The following is a 22,977-nucleotide window of genomic DNA, read 5'->3' as shown; positions in this document are numbered from 1 at the left end:
CATTCTTCTGCTGAAATGCTACCCTGTGACTTTTAGGATACAGAATAGGAGTGATTTTGTCCTTTGTCCCAGGGGGGCAACATCTGGGGACATTTTTGGTTGGCACAACATCTGGGGACATTTATGGTGTTACTGGCATTTCGTGAGTGGAGACCAGGGATGTTGCTAAACACCTAATAATGCCCAGGATAGCTTCCCACAACTATTATCTGGTCTCAAATGTCCATTGAGAAGATTGAGAAACCCTGGCAAAGGTGTCCTTCAAAGATCTGCATCAAGCATCTATCCTAGAGTCTCATTTTATCCCCTCACCACCTCTCATTCCCTATCTTCCTCTTATAAGAAACTCTTTGTAGGTTCTAGATTCCTTCTTTTTTTTTTAAGCCTTCATGTTCTCAAAAATACAATGGAGCTCAGGATACACTCTTCACAGGGCTGCCAGTGATCCATGAGAAAAGTCACATCAGGTTGCCAGCCCAGAACCTCGCTCACCTTAATGAATGTTATTGCCTTCCGGGTTCACCCAGCCACACTCACGTACATTCCTGATTTTTTAAGTTTATGTAAGAGTCTACCTAACTAGCGTTATTTCTTTGAAAGACAATTCTAAAGAAAAATGAAAGCAAGCAGTACATCGCAAAAAAGGCGACCCAGTTACTTCAAGGCATGGAGTTGACCATATGGAGTGAGAGTTTGACTTCTCCAGGAGAGCATGAAAATTCTGTGCTGGATATAGGTAAGAAACACAGGGCACTTTTCCTGTGGGGGCGGGGCAGGATGCTTGTCAGACTTTGCGTTTATATGTCGTGGAGAGAGTTCACTCAAAGGGTTCTTCCCAAATGCAGAAGGTCAGCTCCAAGGACTATTTCCTTGGAAATCTTTTAGACGCGAAGCTTCTTTTGCTAAAAAAACTAAGTTTCCCCCCTCACTAAGTACTTCAGCACACATTTTAAAATTGCTTTTGCCTTTAAATGTTCTACCATAGAGGTTGAGCTTGCCTGCCCTAGTTCCAGCTCAGAGTTGGGTGGGCAGTGTGTGTTTCTCAGGCGATGTTGACCATTTCGTTCCCAACAGCCAGAGAAGTGGAAGGGAGTACCATCTGGTCTACCTTGTATGCAGAAAATGAAATCACCAGTAAGGGGTCTTTCACAGAAGGGAGTTTTTCAGTTCCTTAGGCATGAGAAATGAGCCAAGCAAAACTCACTTTCTTAATGTTTCCAGTCTATGAAACCAAGAGGTGCAATGAGACAAATAAGAAGACTGTTCTGGAAGCTGGAAATAACACAATGGATATTGACTGCAATGATGCTTTCAAAGGAACCACAAGAGGTACTGTGTCTAAGATGGATTCCCTTGACCTTCAGATTCTAGGCCTGTTGTCTCATTTTTAGGTGACTGGGCCAAGATGTGGGGACTTACAAAGTTTTTTATTCCAATTCACCAGACTATAAGCCCCCTCTAAAGTGATTTCTCTTCTGTTTTCTCAGAGCGTAAAGTTGCGCTTATCACTTACCGGTCTCTTGGGGATATTCTGAATGGATCCTTTTTCAGTGATAGAAGAGGAACACTGGACATAAAACTGAACTCTCGTGTTGTGAGTGGAACCATTGGTGTAAAGGAAAAAGTTTATATGTCTAAACCTGTGTTCCTGACCTTCAAACATACTCAGGTGAGCAAAACCCAGAACTGGTTCTCTATGTGTTACCGTAAATGGGTGTGTTATCAGGATCCTAGCAGCTAACCTAATCCAACTCTGATTACCCAGGGTTCAGAGAACAGACAATAAATATTGAGGCCTCCAGAGAAGCTTTTATTATCACACTAGAGGATCAGTGCACGAAATTTGTGCATGTGGGGAGGGTCCCTCAGCCCGGCCTGTGCCCTCTTGCAGTCCAGGAGCCCTCAGGGGTTGTCAGTCAGACATTCTTAGCGCTACTGCGGAGACAGGAGAGGCTCCCGCCACCACTGCTGCGCTTGCCAGCCGTGAGCCCGGCTCAGGGTGTCTGGCTGAGCAGTGCTCCCCCTGTGGGAACACACTGACTACCAGGGGGTACTTCCTGAGTTGAGCGTCTGTCCCCTGGTGGTCAGTGCACGTCATAGCGACCCATCATTCTGCCATTCAGTTGATTTGCATATTAGCCTTCTATTATATAGGAAGGATTATGCCTAAAAAGGCAATGGGCGGGGGGGGGGGGCGGGGGAGGGGGGAATGAGCATTATTGAACCCAGGGAAGGCTAGAGGCATAGAGGAGGGATTGCCCTGCTGGAGAAAGAAGCATGGAAAAAATACCTGGACTTCTTTAGCTCTCATCCAATGATCTCTCACTAGTTCCTCTCATTGGTCCTACCAATGACAGGCAACCTGGGTAAAGCAGTTCATTAGGGTCAATTTCCAGAGCTCTGAGATGACCAGAGCATGGCAGAATCAATGAGAATAAAGTCCACACACGTGTAGTATAAAACTCTTCACCACACGGGTTCCAGATGATGGGGCTTTCCCAGCGAGTTTCCAACCCAGTGAATCCTTGACCAACCTATGAAGTTAAAATAGTAAAACCAGAAAGAGAGCCACTTTTATGTTATTCTCTTTCCAGCCTGGTGGTGCGAGAACAAAATATTTGTGTGTGTACTGGGAAGGATCAGAGGAGGGAGGCAGCTGGTCAACGGAGGGCTGCACTCATGTGAGCAGCAATGATTCTTACACCAAATGCAAGTGCTTCCACCTTTCCAGCTTTGCTGTCCTCATGGCTCTTGTTCCTAAGGTACCAAGATTCATGGTCCCTTCCTGTGAATCTGAGTGTGTCCAGGAAGCTGGGATGTGATCTGCTCTATGTCTTATAAAGACTCTTAAGATGTGGGGTCAAGCAGAAGTAACTTACTTGAGAGGTAGTTCCAGGAAGTACCAGCAGGGGACTGAGGAAGTGAAATGGGAAAAACGACAGAAGCCACGCAAAGAGCATTATCAAGCCACTATGGATAATTGGAGTTTATGTCCCTCTGGAGGACTCTGGAGGTCAGTGTAGTTCATTCTAACTGATGCATGGCCATTCATATATGAGTGCCTACTATGCATCAGATGCTGTTATAGGCACTGGAACAAGACAGACAAAGAAATACTAACATTCATGGAAACTACTTCTGAGTGCTGTGTTTTCCAATAGGCTCACCAGCCACATGTTGCTATTGAGTATGTGAAATGTGGCTAGTGTGACCGAAGAACCAAATTTTAAATTTTTCTTCATTTTAATTTATTTAAATTAAGAAACAGTGTAGAGTTCCATTGAAGACGGTGGAGTAGATGGAGGCTGTGCTCACCACCTTCTATAAGTATATCAAAATTACAACTAAATTATAGAACAATCAATCTGGAGAACCATCTGAAGAATAGCTAAACAGAAGTCCTATAATTAAAGATATAAAGGAGCCACATTGAGACAGGTAGGAGGGACAAAGACATAAAGTGGGCTGGCCCCAAACCCATGTGTGGTGGTGAGAATCCATAGGATTTCTCAGCTGCAGATGTCTTCACTGAGGAGTGAGGGGTCTCAACCCAATGCCGGGCTTCCCAGCCCAGAGCACCAGTGCTGGGAAGATAAGCCCATGAAACATCAGGCTGTGAAAATCAGCAGGATTCTGTCCGTCCAGGTCAGACAGGATGCTGCTTAAAATCTAGGTGTTGTCTTAAAGGACCCACAAAATCTCACTTGTGGGCACTCATCTTGACCTCTGGCAGAGGGACAGTGGCTTGGGGGCCACCAGATACATACAAGGAGAAACTGAGTTATGTGGCTTCAGGGTCAGGGCTGGAGGGATGACAGCCATTGTCTCTGTGTTGAGCGCACTCCAACATATCCGAACATGAACCTGCATTTGTCTGGTGAACTCCACTTGCCCCAACCTGGGGACTCCTTGAGACCCTACTTCACCCAACTCAAGTACGAACTGAGGCTCTTTCAGTGGCTGAGTCTTATGGGCAGCCAGCAGATCATTGTGGCAGGTCTTTGTGACTTTTGATGACTCTCCCAGGTCTGGTACTGGTGAAAACTGGCCTTGGTTCTCAGTGTGATCTTTTTCATGCACATCCAAGCTTAACACAGGCAGCTACCAACCACAATCACTTTGTAGCTCCTAATAGGAAGCCCTAGGCCAATCATAGGCAGCATCTATGGCCTGTACCAGAGCCCCTCCCAGCGGGCCCCAGAACCAACACTCCTAGTGGCCAGCTTCAGACCACATTAGAGTAGCACCCAATTAGCTCCACAAGTGGCACACCCAAAGATGGTCTCGGCAGGTACCAGGATCTGCTGGGGCAAACCCTACTCCATGGGGTCAGCCTGTGGAGAGCAGCTTATGTGCTGTGGTTGTGGCCAATCCTCACAGTCAGTGAGCTTAAAGTCAATTCATCCACTGACATTTCAACAACAATCAAGACTCAACTTCAATAGGAGGCACACACAATCCACATAAGGGAACTTCTGGAGCACCTGGCTCAGGTGAACAGAGAGACTGCATCACTGGGCCTCACAGGACACCTACTACATAAGACCATTTTGCCAAGACTTGGACATGTAACAGATCTACCTAATACACAGAAACAGACTCAGACAGTCAAATGGAGAAGACAAAAAAAAAACAACAACCATGAAAGAACAAGAGAAATTTCCAGAAAAAGAATTAAATAAAATTGAGGCAAGCAATCTACCAAACAGAGAGTTCAAAACATTGGTTATAAAGATGGTCAAAAAACTTAGTGAGAACTTCCACAAAGAGATAGTAAGCATAAAAACAGAAACTATAAAAAAGAACCAGTCAAAAATAAAGACTACAATAACTGAAATAAAAAAATAGACCAGAAGGAATCAACAGCATATTAGATGAAGCATAGGGTTGAATCAGCAATTTGGAAGACAAGGTAGGTAGCAGAAAACACCCAATTGGAACAGCAAAAAGAAAAAAAATAATTAAAAATATGAGTATAGTTTAAGGGACTATACTGGGATGACTTCAGTTTAGCAAGATTTGCATCATAGAGGTACCAGAAGGAGAAGAAAGAGAGCAAGGGATTGAGGGTCTATTTGAGGACATACAAATCCAGGAAGTGCAAAGAGTTCTAAACAAAATGAAGTCAAAGCAGTCTACATCAAGACATGTCAAAATTAAAATGGCAAAGGATAAAGACAAAGAGAATCTTAAAAGAAGCAAGAGAAAAGCAGTTACTTACCTACAAGGAAGCTCCCATAAGAATGTCAGCTGATTTCTCAACAGAAAATTTTCAGCCAGATGGGATTGGTGTGAAATAGTCAATAGATAATTCTCCACAGAAGTCATACAGATAGTCAATAGACATATGAAAAGATGCTCAACATCACTAATCATCAGAGAAATGCAAATTAAAAATCACAATGAGATATCACCTCATGCCTGTGAGAATGGCCATCATCAATAAATGAACAAATAATAAGCATTGGTAAGGATATGGAAAAAAGGGAATCCTTGTGCACTATTGGTGGGGATGCAAATTGGTGCAGCCATTAGGAAAATAGTATGGCAATTCCTCAAAAAATTAAAAATAGAACTACTTTATAATTCAGCAATTCCGCCTCTGGGTATATTTCAAAATATGCCCAAAACACTACTTGAAAGAGACATATGCATGCTTATATTCATTACAACATTATTTACAATAGCCAAGATATGGATGCAACCTAAGAGCTCATCAGTAGATAACTATATAAAGAAGATGTGGTGCATATATACAATGGAATATTACTCGGCCATAAAATAGAATGAAATTTTACCATTTGTGACAAGGATGGACCTAGGGGCTATTATGCTAAATGAAATAAGTTAGATAGAGAAAGACAAACACTATATGATTTCATTTATATGTAAAATCTAAAGAACAAAATTAATGACCAAACAAAACAGAAACAAATTCATAGATACAGTGGGCAGACTGAGAGATGCCAGATGGGAGGGGGATTGAGGGTTGGGTGAAGGGATTACTATAAATTGGCAGTTACAAAATAGTTAATAGGTATATAAAGTATAACATAGGGAATATATCAGTAATATTGTAATAACTATATGTCTATTTTAAAAATAACTATATGTAACAAAAGTTTAAAAAAAGTCTAACTAGCCCTGGCTGATGTGCTCACGGGTTATAGCATCAGCTTCTACACCGAATGTTCATGTGTTTGATTCCCGGTCAAGGGTATGTACTGGGGTTACAGGTTCAATCCCTGGTCCCGGCCCCAGTGGGGGTATGTGCAGGAGGCAATCAATTGATGTGTCTCTCTCACATCGATGCCTCTCTGTTCTTATATATGCCCCTATTTTGAAGATGAGAACAGCAAATCTCAAAGAGGTTCACTCATTCACCTGAGGGCCTGAGCTAGGAAGCCCATCTGACTCTCCATCAGGAACGTAACTACAGAGTTGGAAACTATAACAGGTCCCTCCTTTGGTGGCTCCTAGGCAGATCCCATTCTGACTGTGATCACCTACGTGGGACTGAGCCTGTCTCTGCTGTGTCTCCTCCTGGCAGCCCTCACTTTCCTCTTGTGCCGACCCATCCAGAACCTCAGCACCACCCTCCACCTGCAGCTCTGCATCTGCCTCTTCCTGGCCCACCTCCTCTTCCTCACTGGGATTGATCAAACGGAGCCTGAGGTAGGTAATTTAATCAAATATCCTTGTAATAATCAAATCTATCATCTTGTCTTGAGGAAAGACTGGAAGAGAGACAATAATCACCTGGGGGGAAATGCAAGAGTCCCGATTTCAGTTCTCTTCCTGTATAATTTTGATAAAACCCATACTTTCTGATGGGCATTGAGCAAAATGAGAGTCAGACTGATGGTATTAGACCGGTTTACAATAGCTGCTGTAACAAATTAACTCCAAAAATCGGTGGCTTATCACAAGAGTAGTTTACTTTACCTGTATGTATCTGTAGAGGGTGAGCAAACATGTTTGAAGGGTGTCTATCCTCTAATTTCAGGCTGAGAGAGGCCCTTCTGGCTCATATGTGGTTTCAAGATCATTCATTTTAGCCAACTGAAAGGAGAAAAGAGCATGGTGGAGTCCCACGAGGGAGGTTTATATGGGCCACCTCAGGAAGTGGTACATATCACTTCCTCTCACATTCCATGGTCACACCTAACTGCAAGGCATGCTGGGAAATATAGTCTCTGGCTGGGGAGTAATTTCTTAGAGACAAATCTATATTCTAGAATTGAGGGGTGGAGGGGGGCTTGCATTTTTGGTGGACAGTGTCTTTACCACACAACCAGCAGTTATATCTCGACTCTTCATCCTACTCACTACACGATCTTGTCGAAGTGACTTCCCCTTTTTAATCTTTCTCCCTAAAACAAGGGCATCAGCATAGGGCTCTAGCAAGATAGAATGTAGAGTCTGGATTAATCAACCAGAGGACAATGCTAGCTTTTATTTTTGTCATGATCATGATCATGATCATATCATCACATCCAGGAAGAATTAGTAGCAGATGTTCTCCAAGGCTCCTTTCAACCCTAAAGACTATGATCACACTACCAGAAACTTCTGAAAGCACTATTCCCCACCCCCCACACCCCCACAAAAGGCAGGAAAGTGCTATGGTTAACAGTAAGCGTGATCTCCGCAGACTGTTTGAGTTTCAAATACATCTTTTTTTTTTAAAATATATTTTATTGATTTTTTACAGAGAGGAAGGGAGAGAGATAGAGAGTTAGAAACATCGATGAGAGAGAAACATCGATCAGCTGCCTCCTGCACATCTCCCACTGGGGATGTGCCCGCAACCCAGGTACATGCCCTTGACCGGAATCGAACCTGGGACCCTTCAGTCCACAGACCGACGCTCTATCCACTGAGCCAAACCGGTTTCGGCCTACATTTTTGTTTTTTATTAGCTTTGTGATCTTGGGAGAAATTTTAACTTCCTGGGCCTTAGTTTCCTTAGTTCAAAACGGGCAGAAGTTGGCTAACTACAGTGCACAGGCTAATTCTGTTATTTTGTAAATAACATTTCATTGGAACCATGACTGCCAATGTCCAAGGGGTAAAGAAGATGGACATCTCAGCTCAAGAAGAGAGAGTGGATTCTCTTTTCCTGTTCCTTTTTCTTCTATTCAGGCTCTTCATGGATTGGATGATGCCTTCTTGGTGAGGGCAATCTTTATTACTTAGCTACTGATTCAAATGCTAATCTCTTCCAGAAACACCCTCACAAACACACCCAAAAATGATGGATAAAATTAACCATCACAGCCTCCCACAGGGCAAGAGCAATGGAGCATTTCTATACCAATACTCATATGTCATGGATTTGAGGTCTGCTCTAATGGCATTCATCCCTTGGTGCTTCTGGCCTGCCCCATGCATGGGACAAGCAGACTTCCATGGCCAGCGAAAGCCTCCAGAAAATGTGTTGCCCCAGCCAAAGTGTCAAAGGTGCTGGAATTAAAATTTCAGTCAGCATCCAGGAAACGATAAGTGCTGAGGATATAATCAGGTACAGACAACATCGGCACATTCCTAACTCTTCTCTCCCTTCCAGGTGCTGTGTTCCATCATCGCAGGGGTACTGCATTACCTCTACTTGGCCTCCTTTACCTGGATGCTCCTCGAAGGACTGCATCTCTTCCTCACTGTCAGGAACCTCAAGGTGGCCAACTACGCCAGTGCGGGCAGGTTCAAGAAGAGATTCATGTACCCTGCAGGCTATGGGATTCCAGCTCTGATTGTGGCTGTGTCTGCAATAGCAGGGCACAAAAATTATGGAACATACACTCAGTAAGCATGATGATAGCGTTTATGGCAGAAGTGGTAGCCATAATACAACTTCATGAAATTCAGGGGCAAGAGAGCAAACCGATGACCCCACATTAAAAGTCTGTGGGTTTTATGATCTGTAGGATTCTGAAAGATAGAATGTAAAGAATAACGATAACGACAAATCTCAAAGCCCTGTGCTATGTCAGCGGTAGTGCTTTCTATCTGCAGACCCTCATCTACTCTTCCCATGGGGCTGGCATTGCTTGTCATGTTATGCACAGGACAGCAGGGCTTTAGTGCATCTAATAAACGCTCTCAAGGTCATATCTGAAAGCAAGGAAGTCAGAATTCCCAAAGCAGTATTTTTAACAGCCATGTTTTGCTGCCTCACTAAAGAAGTTTGTAAAGCCTTGCAAAGTTTGTTGAAGAAGTTAGTATTTTGGCAATGGGGCTTAGGGTAGGAAGTAGGTATGCATGTGCTAAAACAAACAAACAAACAAACAAACAAACAAAAAACATGTAGGAGGCTGTCCATCTTGAAGTCAGAGAATGCCTCATCTCCAGCTTGATCCCGATGTCCTGCCAGAATGGTTCTGGAGATGGTAGGGTAGATGGGAGTTGGCAAATTTTCTATAAAGGGCCAGATGGTAACATTTTTATCTTTGCAGGCCATGTGGTCTCTGTGGCAATGACTCAGTATTGCCCTTGTGGTATGAAAGCAGCCAAGTCATAGACAATATGTAAATGACTGGGTATGGCAGTGCTTGAATAAAACTTTATTTATAAAAACAAGGGGTAGACTGAATTTGGCCCATGGGTCATAGTTTTGCAACCCTTGGAACAGAACTAAGAGTGGGAGCTTTTCTGACCAATGAGTGTTGGCGATTGCTTGATATCTTTGCCAGTTCTGTACTGCCAGGTTCCCTTTCAGAATAAGTTATACTACCATTGCTAACATAAGCCATGACAGCATACAGAGTCTTATGGTAGTTTTTTTAAAAAAATATATTTTATTGACTTTTTTTACAGAGAGAAAGGGAGAGGGATACAGAGTTAGAAACATCGATGAGAGAGAGAGAAACATCGATTCAGCTGCCTCCTGCACACTCCCTACAGGGGATGTGCCCGCAACCAAGGTACATGCCCTTGACTGGAATCGAACCTGGGACCCTTCCGTACACAGGCTGACGCTCTATCCACTGAGCCAAACCAGTCAGGACTTATGGTAGTTTTAATAACTACATTTACATTATTATTTTTATTCCTGTTTTACAACTTTATTGAGATGTAATTGATATACAGAAAATTATACATATTTAATGAATACATGTTTGTGAGTTTGGACACATGCACACACTCTGACACCATCACCACAATCAAGGTAACAAGCATATGCACACCTCCAAAAGCTTCCTGGTCACACCCAGAACACTGACACTGAAGCAATCCATGGGTCATATTCATACTTCTCAGGTTTTACTTGTACTCCTTTGTGTGTTTAGTTCTGTACAATTTTATATAGAGGTGTAACCACTACCAAAGGTTACTTTCCATATGATTCTCATTGTATAACACTCTTGAAATGACAAAATTATTTTTACTCTTTCTTATTATAACACTTATTATTGTAGTACTCACTGTTATTAGGATACCTACCTTTACTGAGCCTTAACTCTGCCAGGAAGTGTATCCAAAAACTGTGTACACATGACCTCATTTCATATTTCCTACAAGATCTATATGAGGAAAATGATGAAAGAAATCAGAGAAGGCTCAAATAAGTGGAGAGAGAGTCCATATTCATGGGTGGTAAGACTGCATACTGTCAAGACGAAGTTAGTTCTTTCCAACTTGATCTATAGGTTCACCATGCATTTTATTTTTTGGACGTTTGACAAACTGGTCCTAATATTTATGTAGCAAGGCCTGGAATAGTTAACACAACGTTGAAGGAGAGGAATAAAGTCACAAAACTGCCCCAACCTGACTTCAAGGCTTTGTAGATAGTCACAGTGATCATTTAAATTTTTAAAATACTTCTGTTGGCACCACTTTACACCTGGGAAAACTGAAACTCAGAACATATCGCCTGTATCAGATGGAGACTCGGGTCTGATTCCATCTAAAATCCAAGTCTGAACTCAACAGCTTCTGGCACTGCTCAGGTCTTGTGAGAGGAGCCTGAAGTACATACTTTCTCTTCTGAGAAATAAGTGGGGAATCCTTATCTTTCTCTCAACAGCTGCTGGCTCAAGATTGATAAAGGGTTCATCTGGAGCTTCATGGGGCCAGTGGCCATCATTATCTTGGTAGGTGACCACTGATGGTTATATATTGGGGTGCCTGCCCTGGGTTGGCCAAGCATAGAGAGTGTTTGTTATTTGTTAAAGGGGAAATGAGATAAAGATAAGGAAATATAACTTAATTGATCAGCCCTCTCTTACTGGAAATACTGTCTGTGTCTTTCCCTGGCTTCTGCCTCGCTCACTGGTTGCTTTGATATAATATAACCCTCTACCAGGCATTCTTTTAAAAATTCTACATTCGTTTATTCAACAAATATTTAGCAAGTGTCTACTCTGCATAGAGTAACATGTTTTTCTGTTGGTTAGGAACTTTCATTTACATCCATTATCCTGGTATAAATATTAACCGCACTTTTTCGCTTTCAACGTGTCCTGGTTTGAATGATAAATTATATAGTCACTGTGATCAAGCACTAAGTGCCACAGGTTCTATACTGTGTGCTGGTTACACCAGAGCATGTGTCTACACCATCCTTATGAAGCCTGTATCTTTTGGGAAAAGAGTCTTAGGTTCATCTCAAGTTGGGTTGCATGACATGGCCTCAAAAGGAAATTTCAAGTAAAATTCCCATGTTGCTTCCACAGATAAACTTGGTGTTCTACTTCCAAATTCTGTGGATTTTGAGAAGCAAACTTTCCTCCCTCAATAAAGAAGTTTCCACCATTCAGGACACCAGGTAAGAAGTTACCAGAATCACTGTTTTCCAGATTTTCCTACAAGACAATTCTGCCTGGGAGAGAAAAACCTATACAAAAATGTGATGTAACATTTCCTGGCACTAGATTAAGAATACATAAGGGACAACTTATAGAAGAAGTAAAAACTATAATTTTCAGGTGATTTCATGTACTCCCTCATCTCTTTATTCAGTAAATATTCATTGGGTGCCTCATTTGTGTAGCTCACTCTTCATATAAAATTAATGCCAAGACTATCAACATTACCTTTTCACCCTGAAAGTTCAACCACTTTTGGATTCCATTCTCCTTGGTTGTAAAAACTCAATTCTCATTGGTGCTGACCTAAATTATTAAAAATACTGATGACAATAGCTAATATTAACTAGGAACCTGGTAGGTGTTGGGCACTTACCAAGATTAGTTCATTGAATGCTCATGACACCACCCTCTGTGGTGGGCACTACTAATATCCCCCCTGATAAGAGGAACAAACTATTCAGCGTACCCAAGAGTGTGTACAAACCTTGCATTGGTGAGTCATGTGGACAAAACTTAAAGGAATTTCTGTCCAACTTCAGATCTTGCCTTCGATCTCATGTACGTATGAAATTAACCTAACATCTCAGCTTCAGTTTCTTTGATCCTGGAGGGCTGGAATGTCAGCCTTCTTGGTGTTTCTCCATATCTCCACACACACACACACACCAGCTTGCCTAGCCTATGGCCATCAACAACTCATTCTAGACACAATTTTTGTTTGAAGAAATCCAACACCGTGTAATGTTCTAAAGTCATGATATCTTCATCATCCACTTTTTGGAATAGAAATTTCTAGAATGCACTTTCCACAAATCTTCCAATAAGTCCAAGTAAGAGACTTCGCAGGGAAATCATTTCCAAGAGTGGGAGAAAGTGTTATTCTCAGAGGCAATAATTGAAAACATGGGTTCTGCCTCATCCTTAAGCTACGTGCCTTTGTGAAAGCTGCTTAGCCACCCAAGGTTGTTATGAAGTTTAAAGATGGTGATGCACCCAAGGCATCGAGTACAGTGCCCAACAAGCAGTGCGTCCCTGATAAATGGTAGTAATTATTACTCTTTTTCCTTTTCAGAGTCATGACATTTAAAGCCATTGCTCAACTGTTTACCCTGGGCTGTTCTTGGGGCCTTGGATTTTTTATGGTTGATGAAGTTGGGAAGACAATCGGATTAGTCATTGCCTACATGTTCACCATCATCAATGTCCTGCAGGGGGTTTTGCTTTTTGTGGTACACTGTCTCCTTAATCGCCAGGTAAAGTTAATTACTTTGTCTCCGAGTTTTATTAAACGGCTATTCATTTCTTGTCCTCTTCTGACCTTTTATATTTTGGGGTTGCCTTGATTCTGGGAAGAAGGTTTAGGTGCTGCTTGGGTTTGCCATGTGCTCTGGGTTTCATTTGGCCTCTTAACGTTGATCATTTGAGCATGTCTCTTAAGAACATACAGTCATCTGCTCAGGCAGCCATAAAAAACAGCGGCCGTGTGGCTTAGACAGCAGGAATTTATCTCCTCAGAATTCTGGAGGCTGGAATTCTGAGATAAGTGCAACTAATGTCAGGCTCTGGTGAGAGCCTCCTAGTTGGCTTGCAAGTGGCCACCTCCTTTCTGTGTCCTCAATGGGTGAGAGATTTCGAGAGAGCTTTTCTGCTTCTTTTTATAAGGACACTAACTCTATTGGATCAGGGCTCTCTCCTTATGACCTGATTTAGTCTTAATTACTTCCATAAAGGCCACATCTCCAAATAACCATCAGTGGTCACCTACCAAGGCAATGATGGCCACTGGCTCTCATTGTTGGGCTAGAGCTTTAACATATGAATTTGGGGGGTAAAGGACACAAACCAGTTCACAGCAGAACATGTTATCAGTCAGGATAAGGTAGATTATGCTACAGTAACAAATAGCCTCCCTCCCCTCGTTCACAATAAGATTTATTTCTTGCTATGCTACATAGCTCCATGAACTACATTATCTTCATTTGAGGATGTATGCTGAGGGGGCAGCCCCTATGTAGAACATCAGTGTTCTCATGGCAAAGGGAAAGTGATCATGGCACAGTGATCTCTTTCATTGGCCAAAGCAAGTCACATGGCCAAACCTGAACTCACAAGAGAGAGGATGAGTAATTCTCCTGTAGTGAAGTGCACTGCATGGAGAGCACTGTAATATTTGGCAAAATCTATGATACTAGTAAACTCAGATTTTAGTTTAATCCCAGTTTTTCCAATGAGTGGGTTGCTGTGTGACCTTGGGCAGGCTGCTTCCCTCTCTGAGCTGCGTTTTTCTCATCCAAAAATGTGGCAGTACCTACCTCATAGGGCTGATAATTAAATGAGATAATTCAGTAACAATCTCCTAGTAACAACCTTGGTGTATACCAAGTTCTCAGTGGAGGGCATTATTATAATTTTACTCTTTATAGTAGATTGAGTATGGCTTTCCTGGCTTTTTCTTTCTTTGCTAGTGAGTGGAACTGCCAGCAATTAAGATGCAAATGATGCCCTGACTGGTTTGGCTCAGTGGATAGAGCATCAGACTGTGGACTCAAGGGTCCTGGGTTCGATTCCAGTCAAGGACATGTACCCTGGTTGCGGGCACATCCCCAGTGGGGAGTGTGCAGGAGGAGGCTGATAGATGTTTCTCTCTCATCGATGTTTCTAACTCTCTATCCCTCTCCCTTCCTTTCTGTAAGAAATCAATAAAATATATTAAAAAAAAGATGCAAGTGATAAAAAGACATCTTAACGGTTCATTAATTTCTCTTTTGTCTGTTAATATTGATTTCAGAGAGATGGATAGAAACATCAATGATAAGAGAAAAGTCATTGATCAGTTGCCTCCTGCACACCCCACACTAGGGATTGAGCTCTGACTGGGAATCGAACCTTGACCTTCTGGTTCATAGGTTGACACTCAACCACTGAGCCACGCAGGCTAGGCTGTTAGTGCCTTCTTAATGCTTGGTACTCTTTACACACAGAAGAAATAAAATACAATTAAAGTGTTTTGGCAAATTAATGTTGAGTATTGAATATTCAGATGTCTTTTTTATAATCTGTTGAAGAGGTTAAAGGAAGACAATTTGTGGAATCACTTTGGGTGGCTTAGTATCAGGTCTCTGGAGTAAGAATGACAAGGTTCTGAGTGCTGGTTGTCTGACCTTATGCAAGGTAATATACCTCCAAGAGTCTCAACTTCTTCATCTTTAATGGGGAGTGGGGACAAGAAGTCATTTACTGATTGGATTTATGTAGGGGTTAAATGATATATTGTATGTAAGTACATTAAACACAACTAGTTTTCAATACATGGTGCCTTTCATCATCATAATCACTGTTAGAGTTTGGCTGGTGACTTGGGCTGTGAAAGAATTCACAACTGAAAGAAGATTTGCAGAGAGGAAATTTATTTTACTCTCCAAGAGAGGAAAGGGTCAAGTATTGCTAGTCAATACAGGGCAGGGAAGAAAGGGTGGTCTGCTCTTTTAAGCAGTGGCTGTTTGTTGCTAAGCAACAAGGAAGGGAGGAGGTTTGTGTTGAAGTTGAGCAGATACCAGGGGGGTTGTCTTGAAAAGTTAGTTTGCTTTCCAGAACACAGTCCAGCAGATGTCCTAAGGAGATGTCTTATCAATTTTCCCCAAGCCTGTAAAACATGTGTAGAACAAAAGTTATGAAGAATTCAAAAGAAGCTTGGAAGGAAACTTTCTACTAACTAGAGGTTCCTTGGTGTGAATTATCCCTGGGTTATGAAAACAGCAGGGAGGAGGGGGATGCAAGAATGTAGTCTTTAGAGTAGCTTTAGAGTAGTTTGAACAGAAGAACTGTTTAAGTCAGAGGAGCCAACAATCTTGGGGTTTAATTACCAGGTGCTTCTCATAAGTTGTGGAAGGCCACAGCAAAGAAAAGGAACGGCCTTTTTCTGTCCTTATAATCACCACCATCATTACCTTTACTATCATCATTATTGTCACCATCACCACCATTTAATCTTCATTACCATCATCATCATTTACACCAGGGGTCCTCAAACTACAGCCCGCGGGCCACATGCAAATACAAATATTGTATTTGTTCCCGTTTTGTTTTTTTACTTCAAAATAAGATATGTGCAGTGTGCATAGGAATTTGTTCATAGTTTTTTTTTAAACTATAGTCCGGCCCTCCAACTGTCTGAGGGACAATGAACTGGCCCCTGTTTAAAAAGTTTGAGGACCCCTGATTTACACCATAATCACACCACCACCATCATTATCTTTGCTATCATCATTACCATCATCACCATCACTAACATGATTATATTCACTTTCATTATCACTACCATCATCATAGTCACCATCATCATCACTACCTTCATTATTTTCATCATTACCCTTTTTATCATCATCACCTTTATCACCATCACCATCATCACTTTCATTATTATCACCATGTAGAGTCCTTATGGTACTTGACATTTAGTAAACACCTTTTCTACAACTGAGGAGAGTAAAATGTAAATTAAAAATCAGCCCAGCTGGTGTGACTCAGTGGTTGAGTGTCGGCCTATGAACCAGGAGATCATAGTTCCATTCCCAGTCAGGGCACATGCCCAGGTTGTAGGCTAGATCCCCAGTAGGGGATCTCTCAACATTGATGTTTCTCTCTCTCCCTCTCCCTTCCTCTCTGAAATAAATAAGAATATACTTAAAAGAAATCAATATGGGTTTGGTCAAGACTATACAGAAAACCAATGAGAGAGCTGTAGAGAGCAGTGGCTAGCTTGTTACAACCAAGCTCTGGATGTAACACAATCCTCTATATTCCTCAAACTTACAGGTGCGAATGGAATACAAGAAATGGCTTAGTGGGGTGCAGAAAGGAGTTGAAACCGAAAGCACTGAGGTCTCTGCCTCTACTACCCACACCAAAGTGGTAAGACCAGCTTCTCTGCCACGCCGTGCACTTGTCTGAACCCCACGTCTCGTGTTGCCGTGAACATCCTTGTTTCTTGATCTGAAAGAAAAGAGAAATTGCATTAGGTTCCTGCATTGTGAAGCTGAATGTCTGAGTAGAGTATGTGGGGTTTTATCCAAGGCGTCCCTTGAGATAAACTTAACCGTGCAGGTGTTCCGACATTAAGTAGTTGCTAGCAAAGGGACTACTCTAAGCAAGCAGGACCGAGGGTAGGCATTATTATCTGATTTTATATTAATATAGTTAAGACTGCCGGAGGAATTACACCACACAAAAATATGCAGCTGCAAATCACACAGCACACTTTATTATTCACAAGGTTCCTGGTGCCGTGGGCTCAGACTTAACGGGATCCCCAGGAAAGAGTGGCGTCCTCTGCGGGCAGCGGTGGATCCGTCTTTGGGTGGCTGGCCGTCTGGTTGGGTCGAGTCAGCGGGAAGAGGTTTGGCCGTTCTTCTGCCCTCTGACATGGAGCAAGGCAGCATGGAGCAAGGATCAAAAAGATGATCGATGTCTGGGGACCCGTTTTTAAGCCTGTCCTGACCCACGGCAGTCCAGGTGGCTATCAGTAACATACGTCATTACAAAAGTGTTAATCAGAGTACAGGCTGGTTATCAGCTACAGTGTCACTCAGAAGGTGTCTATCAGGTTTACACACGTCATTCCTAAGGGGAGCATTCAGCTATGGTCTTCTCTATATGGTGCAGCTAAGGCTTGGCCAGAGTGGTCATTCCTGTGCGCTTTAATATTTCACATAAATATTTCACACAAAATAATTTTTCTACATTTCCTATAACACTCTTCAATTATTTTCTATTGCTATAACATTGTAGCACTCTTTACTTATTTCCTATCATTGTCACTATTTCTATGACATTCCTATGGGTGGAGTACAGGAAAAATATGGGGTAAGTTTTATCCATGTCACACACACACAGGGAGGTGGCTACCTAAGTGGTCAAATCTGACCCTTAATATGTCACTCTAAAAGTTCACCCTAAAATTTCTCTCTCTCTCTCTCTCTCTCTCTCTCTCTCTCTCTCTCTCTCTCTCTCCCTCTCTTCTCCCCCATTCCCTTTCCCATTCTCTATATAGCAGCCAGAGTGGCATGAAATATATAAATCAGATTATTTTACTCCTCTACTTAAATCGCTGCCTTCCCATCACACTTAGAATCAAACTGAACCTCCCATCATCACTTAAAATTGGCCCAACACCCCTATTCACCTGTGTTGGCTGCTTTTCAGTTCCCTGAACTTCCCAGGCTCATCCCTGCCTCTGGGCCTTTGCACAAGCTGATTCCTCTAGCCCAGGGGTCCTCAAACTACGGCCCGCGGGCCACATGCAAATACAAATATTGTATTTGTTCCCGTTTTGTTTTTTTACTTCAAAATACGATATGTGCAGTGTGCATAGGAATTTGTTCATAGTTTTTTTTTAAACTATAGTCCGGCCCTCCAATGGTCTGAGGGACAGTGAACTGGTCCCCTGTTTAAAAAGTTTGAGGACCCCTGCCCTTCCCATTCATCCTCCCAGGTTGTCTCATTAATGTTCGAACTTCAGCTGAAATGTCACCTTCTCAGAGAAGTTTTCCTAACCACTCACTCTATGATAGTCGCACTCTCTGTCACTGCATTCTATTTTAATTCTCTGAACACCTGTATCTCATTATATGTTATTTATTTTAAAGACACCAAAGTGTTTGCTTTTAGTCAGTCTCTACCTCTGTAAGTTTCATAGTTTGGGCTACTATAGTTTTCCTTTTGTCTGTAGCAGTGCCTGGCCCATCAACTTAATTTGTTGTATCTAAATTGCCTGTTTAAGGATGAGTAAAGAAAACAGGGAAAGCTCAAAAATGGTTTGCTTAAAGCAGTGGTTCTCAACCTTGGCTGCACATTAGAATCACCTGGGAATCTTTTTTTTTTTTTTGGGGGGGGGGCGATCTTTTTAAAATCCTGATTTCTGGGCTTCATCCTCCGGAAATTCCGTTTCTTCGTTATGGGGTGAGGCCACAACATTAGTAACAAAGAAACAATTTCCAGAGGATGAGGCCCAGAAATCAGGATTTTTAAAAGATTCCCAGGTGATTCTAATGTGCAGCCAAGGTTGAGAACCACTGGCTTAAAGCTACTCAGCCAATTAGAGGGATTCTAACACAGGTCTGTTTCCCTCCAAATGTTGACAACTTTCCTTGGTTGCTATCAGAATTGTTGTTCCTTCTGATGAACAACTTTAGGGAACAGCTGTTCATAGAACACACAGTTTCACGTCAAGGATAGTTCTGCTGTGTGGCTACTGACTGTGTCCTAACATTAGCCTGTTTTCACAGTATATTCCGCTGGTTTCCTTTTGTCCGAAATCACCAATGGTCAAAGGATATGTCTATCTGAGCTGTAAATGAGGGGTCCCAACACACACTTGGTCACCAAAACCATCTCACATGGTAGAATCCATAGCATCGATTTGGTGTACAGGTCAATGCTCGAACCAGCAAGCAACATTGGCCAGGGCCCCTTATCTTTTTTTAATCCTCACCAGAGGATATGTTTTTATTGGTTTTGAGAGAGAGAGAGAGAAACATCAATGTCAGAGAGAAACATTGATCAGTTGCCTTCTGTACTCACCCTGACTGGGGATCAAACCCCAAACCTAGGTATATGTCCTGACCTGGAATCGGACCCACAAACTTTTGGTTACAGAACAACACTCCAACCACCTGAGCCACCGGCCAGGGCTATGATTCCTTATCTTTGAACAACACTTTGCATTCTAAAAAGCAGGCATTGAACCTTGAAGTCTTCATTATGCATCTGTAGCATTTAAGTGATTCATCACTGTTGCATTTAAATGACGCCAAAACGCCTGGGTTCAAACCCCAACTATACCACTTCCAGGCTCTGTGACCTTGCACAAGCCACTCAATGTCGCTGTCCCTCAGTTTCTCCATCCATAAAGTGGGAGTAGTAGTACCTATCTCATGAGAATGAAATGAGGTCCTATGTGTTAAGTGCTTAGAACGCTGCCTGGCACACAGTAAGCACTGCACCTGTTTGTAAAAAGATGAACTAAATAAAAAGGCCATCTATGATGGTAGGGGCGAGGTGTGGAACTGTAGAGTCAGATGGTAGGATTTCTTTATTCAGCTTTGGACCTTAGCAATTCTAGCTTGTCAGCCCCTGTATGCTAAACTTTTTAGTGAATTTCTGAGGTGTAAATTTCTCGTCAGCCGTTTCTCCATATTTTCTCCCCCAAGTAGGAGGAACCAGGGAAGTCATCAGAATTTATCCACAGAAGAGACCCTGTGTTTCTCCAATCACAGCCTGGGACTCATCCTGTCACTGTTTTTTGGCAAAGAACCGAACACTGAGCTGCTCATGGACGGCGCCCCCTGTGGTCACATAAGGACTGGACAAGCATCATCGACTGAATCTTCCCTGTGAAAACGAGTCATGTTGCCTTCGCCTGTTTTGGCTTTTATTGCCACAGACAGAAAGAGGAACATGGGAACGTTCTTAGACTGGAACCCAGAAGTGCATGTTATGTGCAGTAAAGTGTTCAAGGGATCCTCTTTTTTTTTTTTTTAATATATTTTATTGATTTTTTTACAGAGAGGAAGGGAGAGGGATAGAGAGTTAGAAACATCGAGGAGAGAGAAACATCGATCAGCTGCCTCCTGCACACCCCCTACTGGGGATGTGCCCGCAACCAAGGTACATGCCCTTGACCGGAATTGAACCTGGGACATTTCAGTCCGCAGGCCGACGCTCTATCCACTAAGCCAAACTGGTTACGGCAAGGGATCCTTTTTTTTTTTTTTTTTTTATTAGTTAAGGTATTACAAATGTGTCCTCATCCCCCCCTTTAACCCCCAACCTCCCCCCGACACACACACTCATGGCAAGGGATCCTTTTTAATGAGGAGGGAAATGAGTGGATTTCCCTCTTCCAGCTGTTGCCACCTTGCCCGGCACCTGGGTTCAGCTCACAATCCTCTTGCTTCTCTGTTGCCTTTCATGCTTGTAAAGATCTCACATTGCTCAAACATCTGCATAATTCAATACGTAATTCCCATATGAATACATATTAAAAAGGGGGTTCCCCTCCCCCACTCCCCCATTAGTGCTGCATTGTCACCGGAAGGAGCTTGTGGTCAGGTCACCGGGACTTTTTCTGATAAGTTTTGAACCCATCTGTTTAAAGAAATGTTTTTTTCTTAGTCTCACCTTGAGCCTGTTCTAGTGTAAGGGCTGCTAAACCAGCATGAAGTCTCTCAGTGGCGGTTCGGCCTTATTTATTTATTTTTTTGCCCTTCCTAATTTGTTTTCCAAGGTTACCGGATTTTAGGTGTATTTTTCAGCAATAGAATCAATAAGTGCATGAACGATGTTCTTACCCCACATTTAAAAAACAATTTTAAATTACAACAATAAATGTTAAAACAGCCAAGAGTCATCATAATTCATTTGAAGAACTTTCATGTGTGATTTTTGGGTTGTGGACAAAAGGACTGTGTCCCTTTTCTGCTCAACTGGCTCAATGTCTCCTTCACGTGGCAGCGATATAACCAGAGGGTATAATTCACTCCACTGGCTGGCTTTGAAATTCTGTGATTCCCCTTGAAAAGTTGAAATTTTGGGAGACTCTCCTGGTGTTTTTTAAAAATATGTTTTTATTGATTTTAGAGAGAGGAAGGGAGAGGGAGAGAGAGAGAGAGAGAAACATTGAAACATCGATTGGCTGCCTCCTGCATACCCTCTACTGAGGATTGAGCCTGAAACCAGGGCATGTGACCTGGGTGGGTGGGTGGGTGGGGAGTGGAGGAGGGGGAACGGAACCGGTGACCTTTCAGTGCATGGGACAGTGCTCAACCAACTGAGCCACACGGGACAGAGCTCATATGGTGTTTTTTATATCATACAATTTCAAATTTACATGAATAAAACTTGCATAAGATGCACCATTTTCAGGAGGATAGTTTGACACTATGCAAATTTAATATGTGCATAATCTGCTCATTTAAAACTTCCATTGTGTGGGGCGCGGGTATGGTGTTTTGGCCAGGTTTAAGCCTCGGACTAATGAAAGGACAGGGTCCTCTCATTGCCACGTGCAAGTCCCAGCTGGAGGGCAGGGCCCTCCCAGCACAATTATAGCCAACGGCTGTGGTTGTAAGCTTGAACCTATGGTCCAAACACGTGGCCCCACGTGCCTTGTGCTAGAGTTCAGGTGCAAGTAGTTGAGTAGGGTTGGAACTCACGAGAATGCTGTAAACAACTTGATCACACCCCTACTTTGCCTCGTGGCATCTGCTATAAAATAAAGACGCGGCTTGTGGGCGCTGGCATTGTCTCTTCAGGGAGGCAGCATCCTACCGAGATCCAGCTATTATTCTCTTGTCTGTCTTTCCTTAATCCTTTCACCCCTCCCTCCCCCCCACTTGGGATCACCCTTGGTTGTGCTGGCGTGGCACACCATTGCTAGTAATTTATCCCAGGGAAACTGTGATAAATTTGATTTATAAATACAGGGTGATCTGAAATATAAATTCAGGGTGAAGTGATGTATTCCATCACCCTGAATTATTGGCCATGATGGGTTGGATGGAAGAAAAGGAGCCTTTTGTACACAAACATGTGACTGTAAACCTGTAAGTACATTGACAAGTCCACGAGGCTGCCACACGCAAAGAGGAGACCAGCCAGCAGGGCTTACCTCCTGCCACCAAACTCTGGAAAACTGCATTTGTGTCCCTGAGTCTCTCTGGGGTGTGCGGGGCCGTTGCATGGATGCCACAAGGCCCCAGACGCCCTTCACAAAGTGAAAGAATGTCCCCCAACACCCTTCACTGCTGAGGAGAGAGAGCATCATGGGCGAAGGTTTTCTCTGATGCAACAGTTGGGGGCAAACAGGGGCTACAGGTCAAGAAAGACTGACACAGCCCAGGGCTTTTGTTAGCTCTCATTGCCGCTGAACAGATCAGGTTCTGATTGTTCGTTAACTTGTTGAAGGAGAATAAATATGTGTATGGCAAGCAACAAGTGACTCACAGTTTTTTTAATTGCCTGCCGGCCAGACCAAAAATTTCTAGATAATAATTGGTGTTTGGTTTAAACAGATCAGACGCATTCACAATAGTTCACCATCATGTTGATACATCACCTTCCATTCTACTGTTTCCATTTCATTGTTGTCATAGAAACAAGGTGTTGA

At 42.7% G+C, this 22,977-nt stretch overlaps 1 protein-coding gene across 1 annotated transcript in view; it reads left to right on the top strand.

Annotated features, from left to right (window-relative positions):
* The window catches only part of LOC308520337 (putative adhesion G protein-coupled receptor E4P), a gene marked incomplete at both ends in the record, with an annotated part of 50,001 nt that extends 29,867 nt beyond the window's left edge, over positions 1-20,134 (top strand). Inside the window, 11 exons of the mRNA XM_081092825.1 lie at positions 601-736; positions 1,222-1,329; positions 1,488-1,669; positions 2,595-2,762; positions 6,481-6,675; positions 8,570-8,805; positions 11,030-11,096; positions 11,679-11,770; positions 12,886-13,066; positions 16,629-16,724; positions 20,024-20,134. Of these exons, the coding sequence (XP_080948951.1) occupies positions 601-736; positions 1,222-1,329; positions 1,488-1,669; positions 2,595-2,762; positions 6,481-6,675; positions 8,570-8,805; positions 11,030-11,096; positions 11,679-11,770; positions 12,886-13,066; positions 16,629-16,724; positions 20,024-20,134 (1,572 nt within the window). The remainder of the gene's footprint in view (positions 1-600; positions 737-1,221; positions 1,330-1,487; positions 1,670-2,594; positions 2,763-6,480; positions 6,676-8,569; positions 8,806-11,029; positions 11,097-11,678; positions 11,771-12,885; positions 13,067-16,628; positions 16,725-20,023) is intronic.
* Between the last annotated feature and the right edge of the window lie 2,843 nt (positions 20,135-22,977).

Source organism: Myotis nattereri (assembly GCF_964212035.1).
Source record: "Myotis nattereri genome assembly, chromosome: 5".
In the NCBI taxonomy this organism is placed as follows: Eukaryota; Metazoa; Chordata; class Mammalia; order Chiroptera; family Vespertilionidae; genus Myotis; species Myotis nattereri.
The sequence above is the reverse complement of the archived record's forward strand: the minus strand, read 5'-3'. Positions and strand labels throughout refer to the sequence as shown.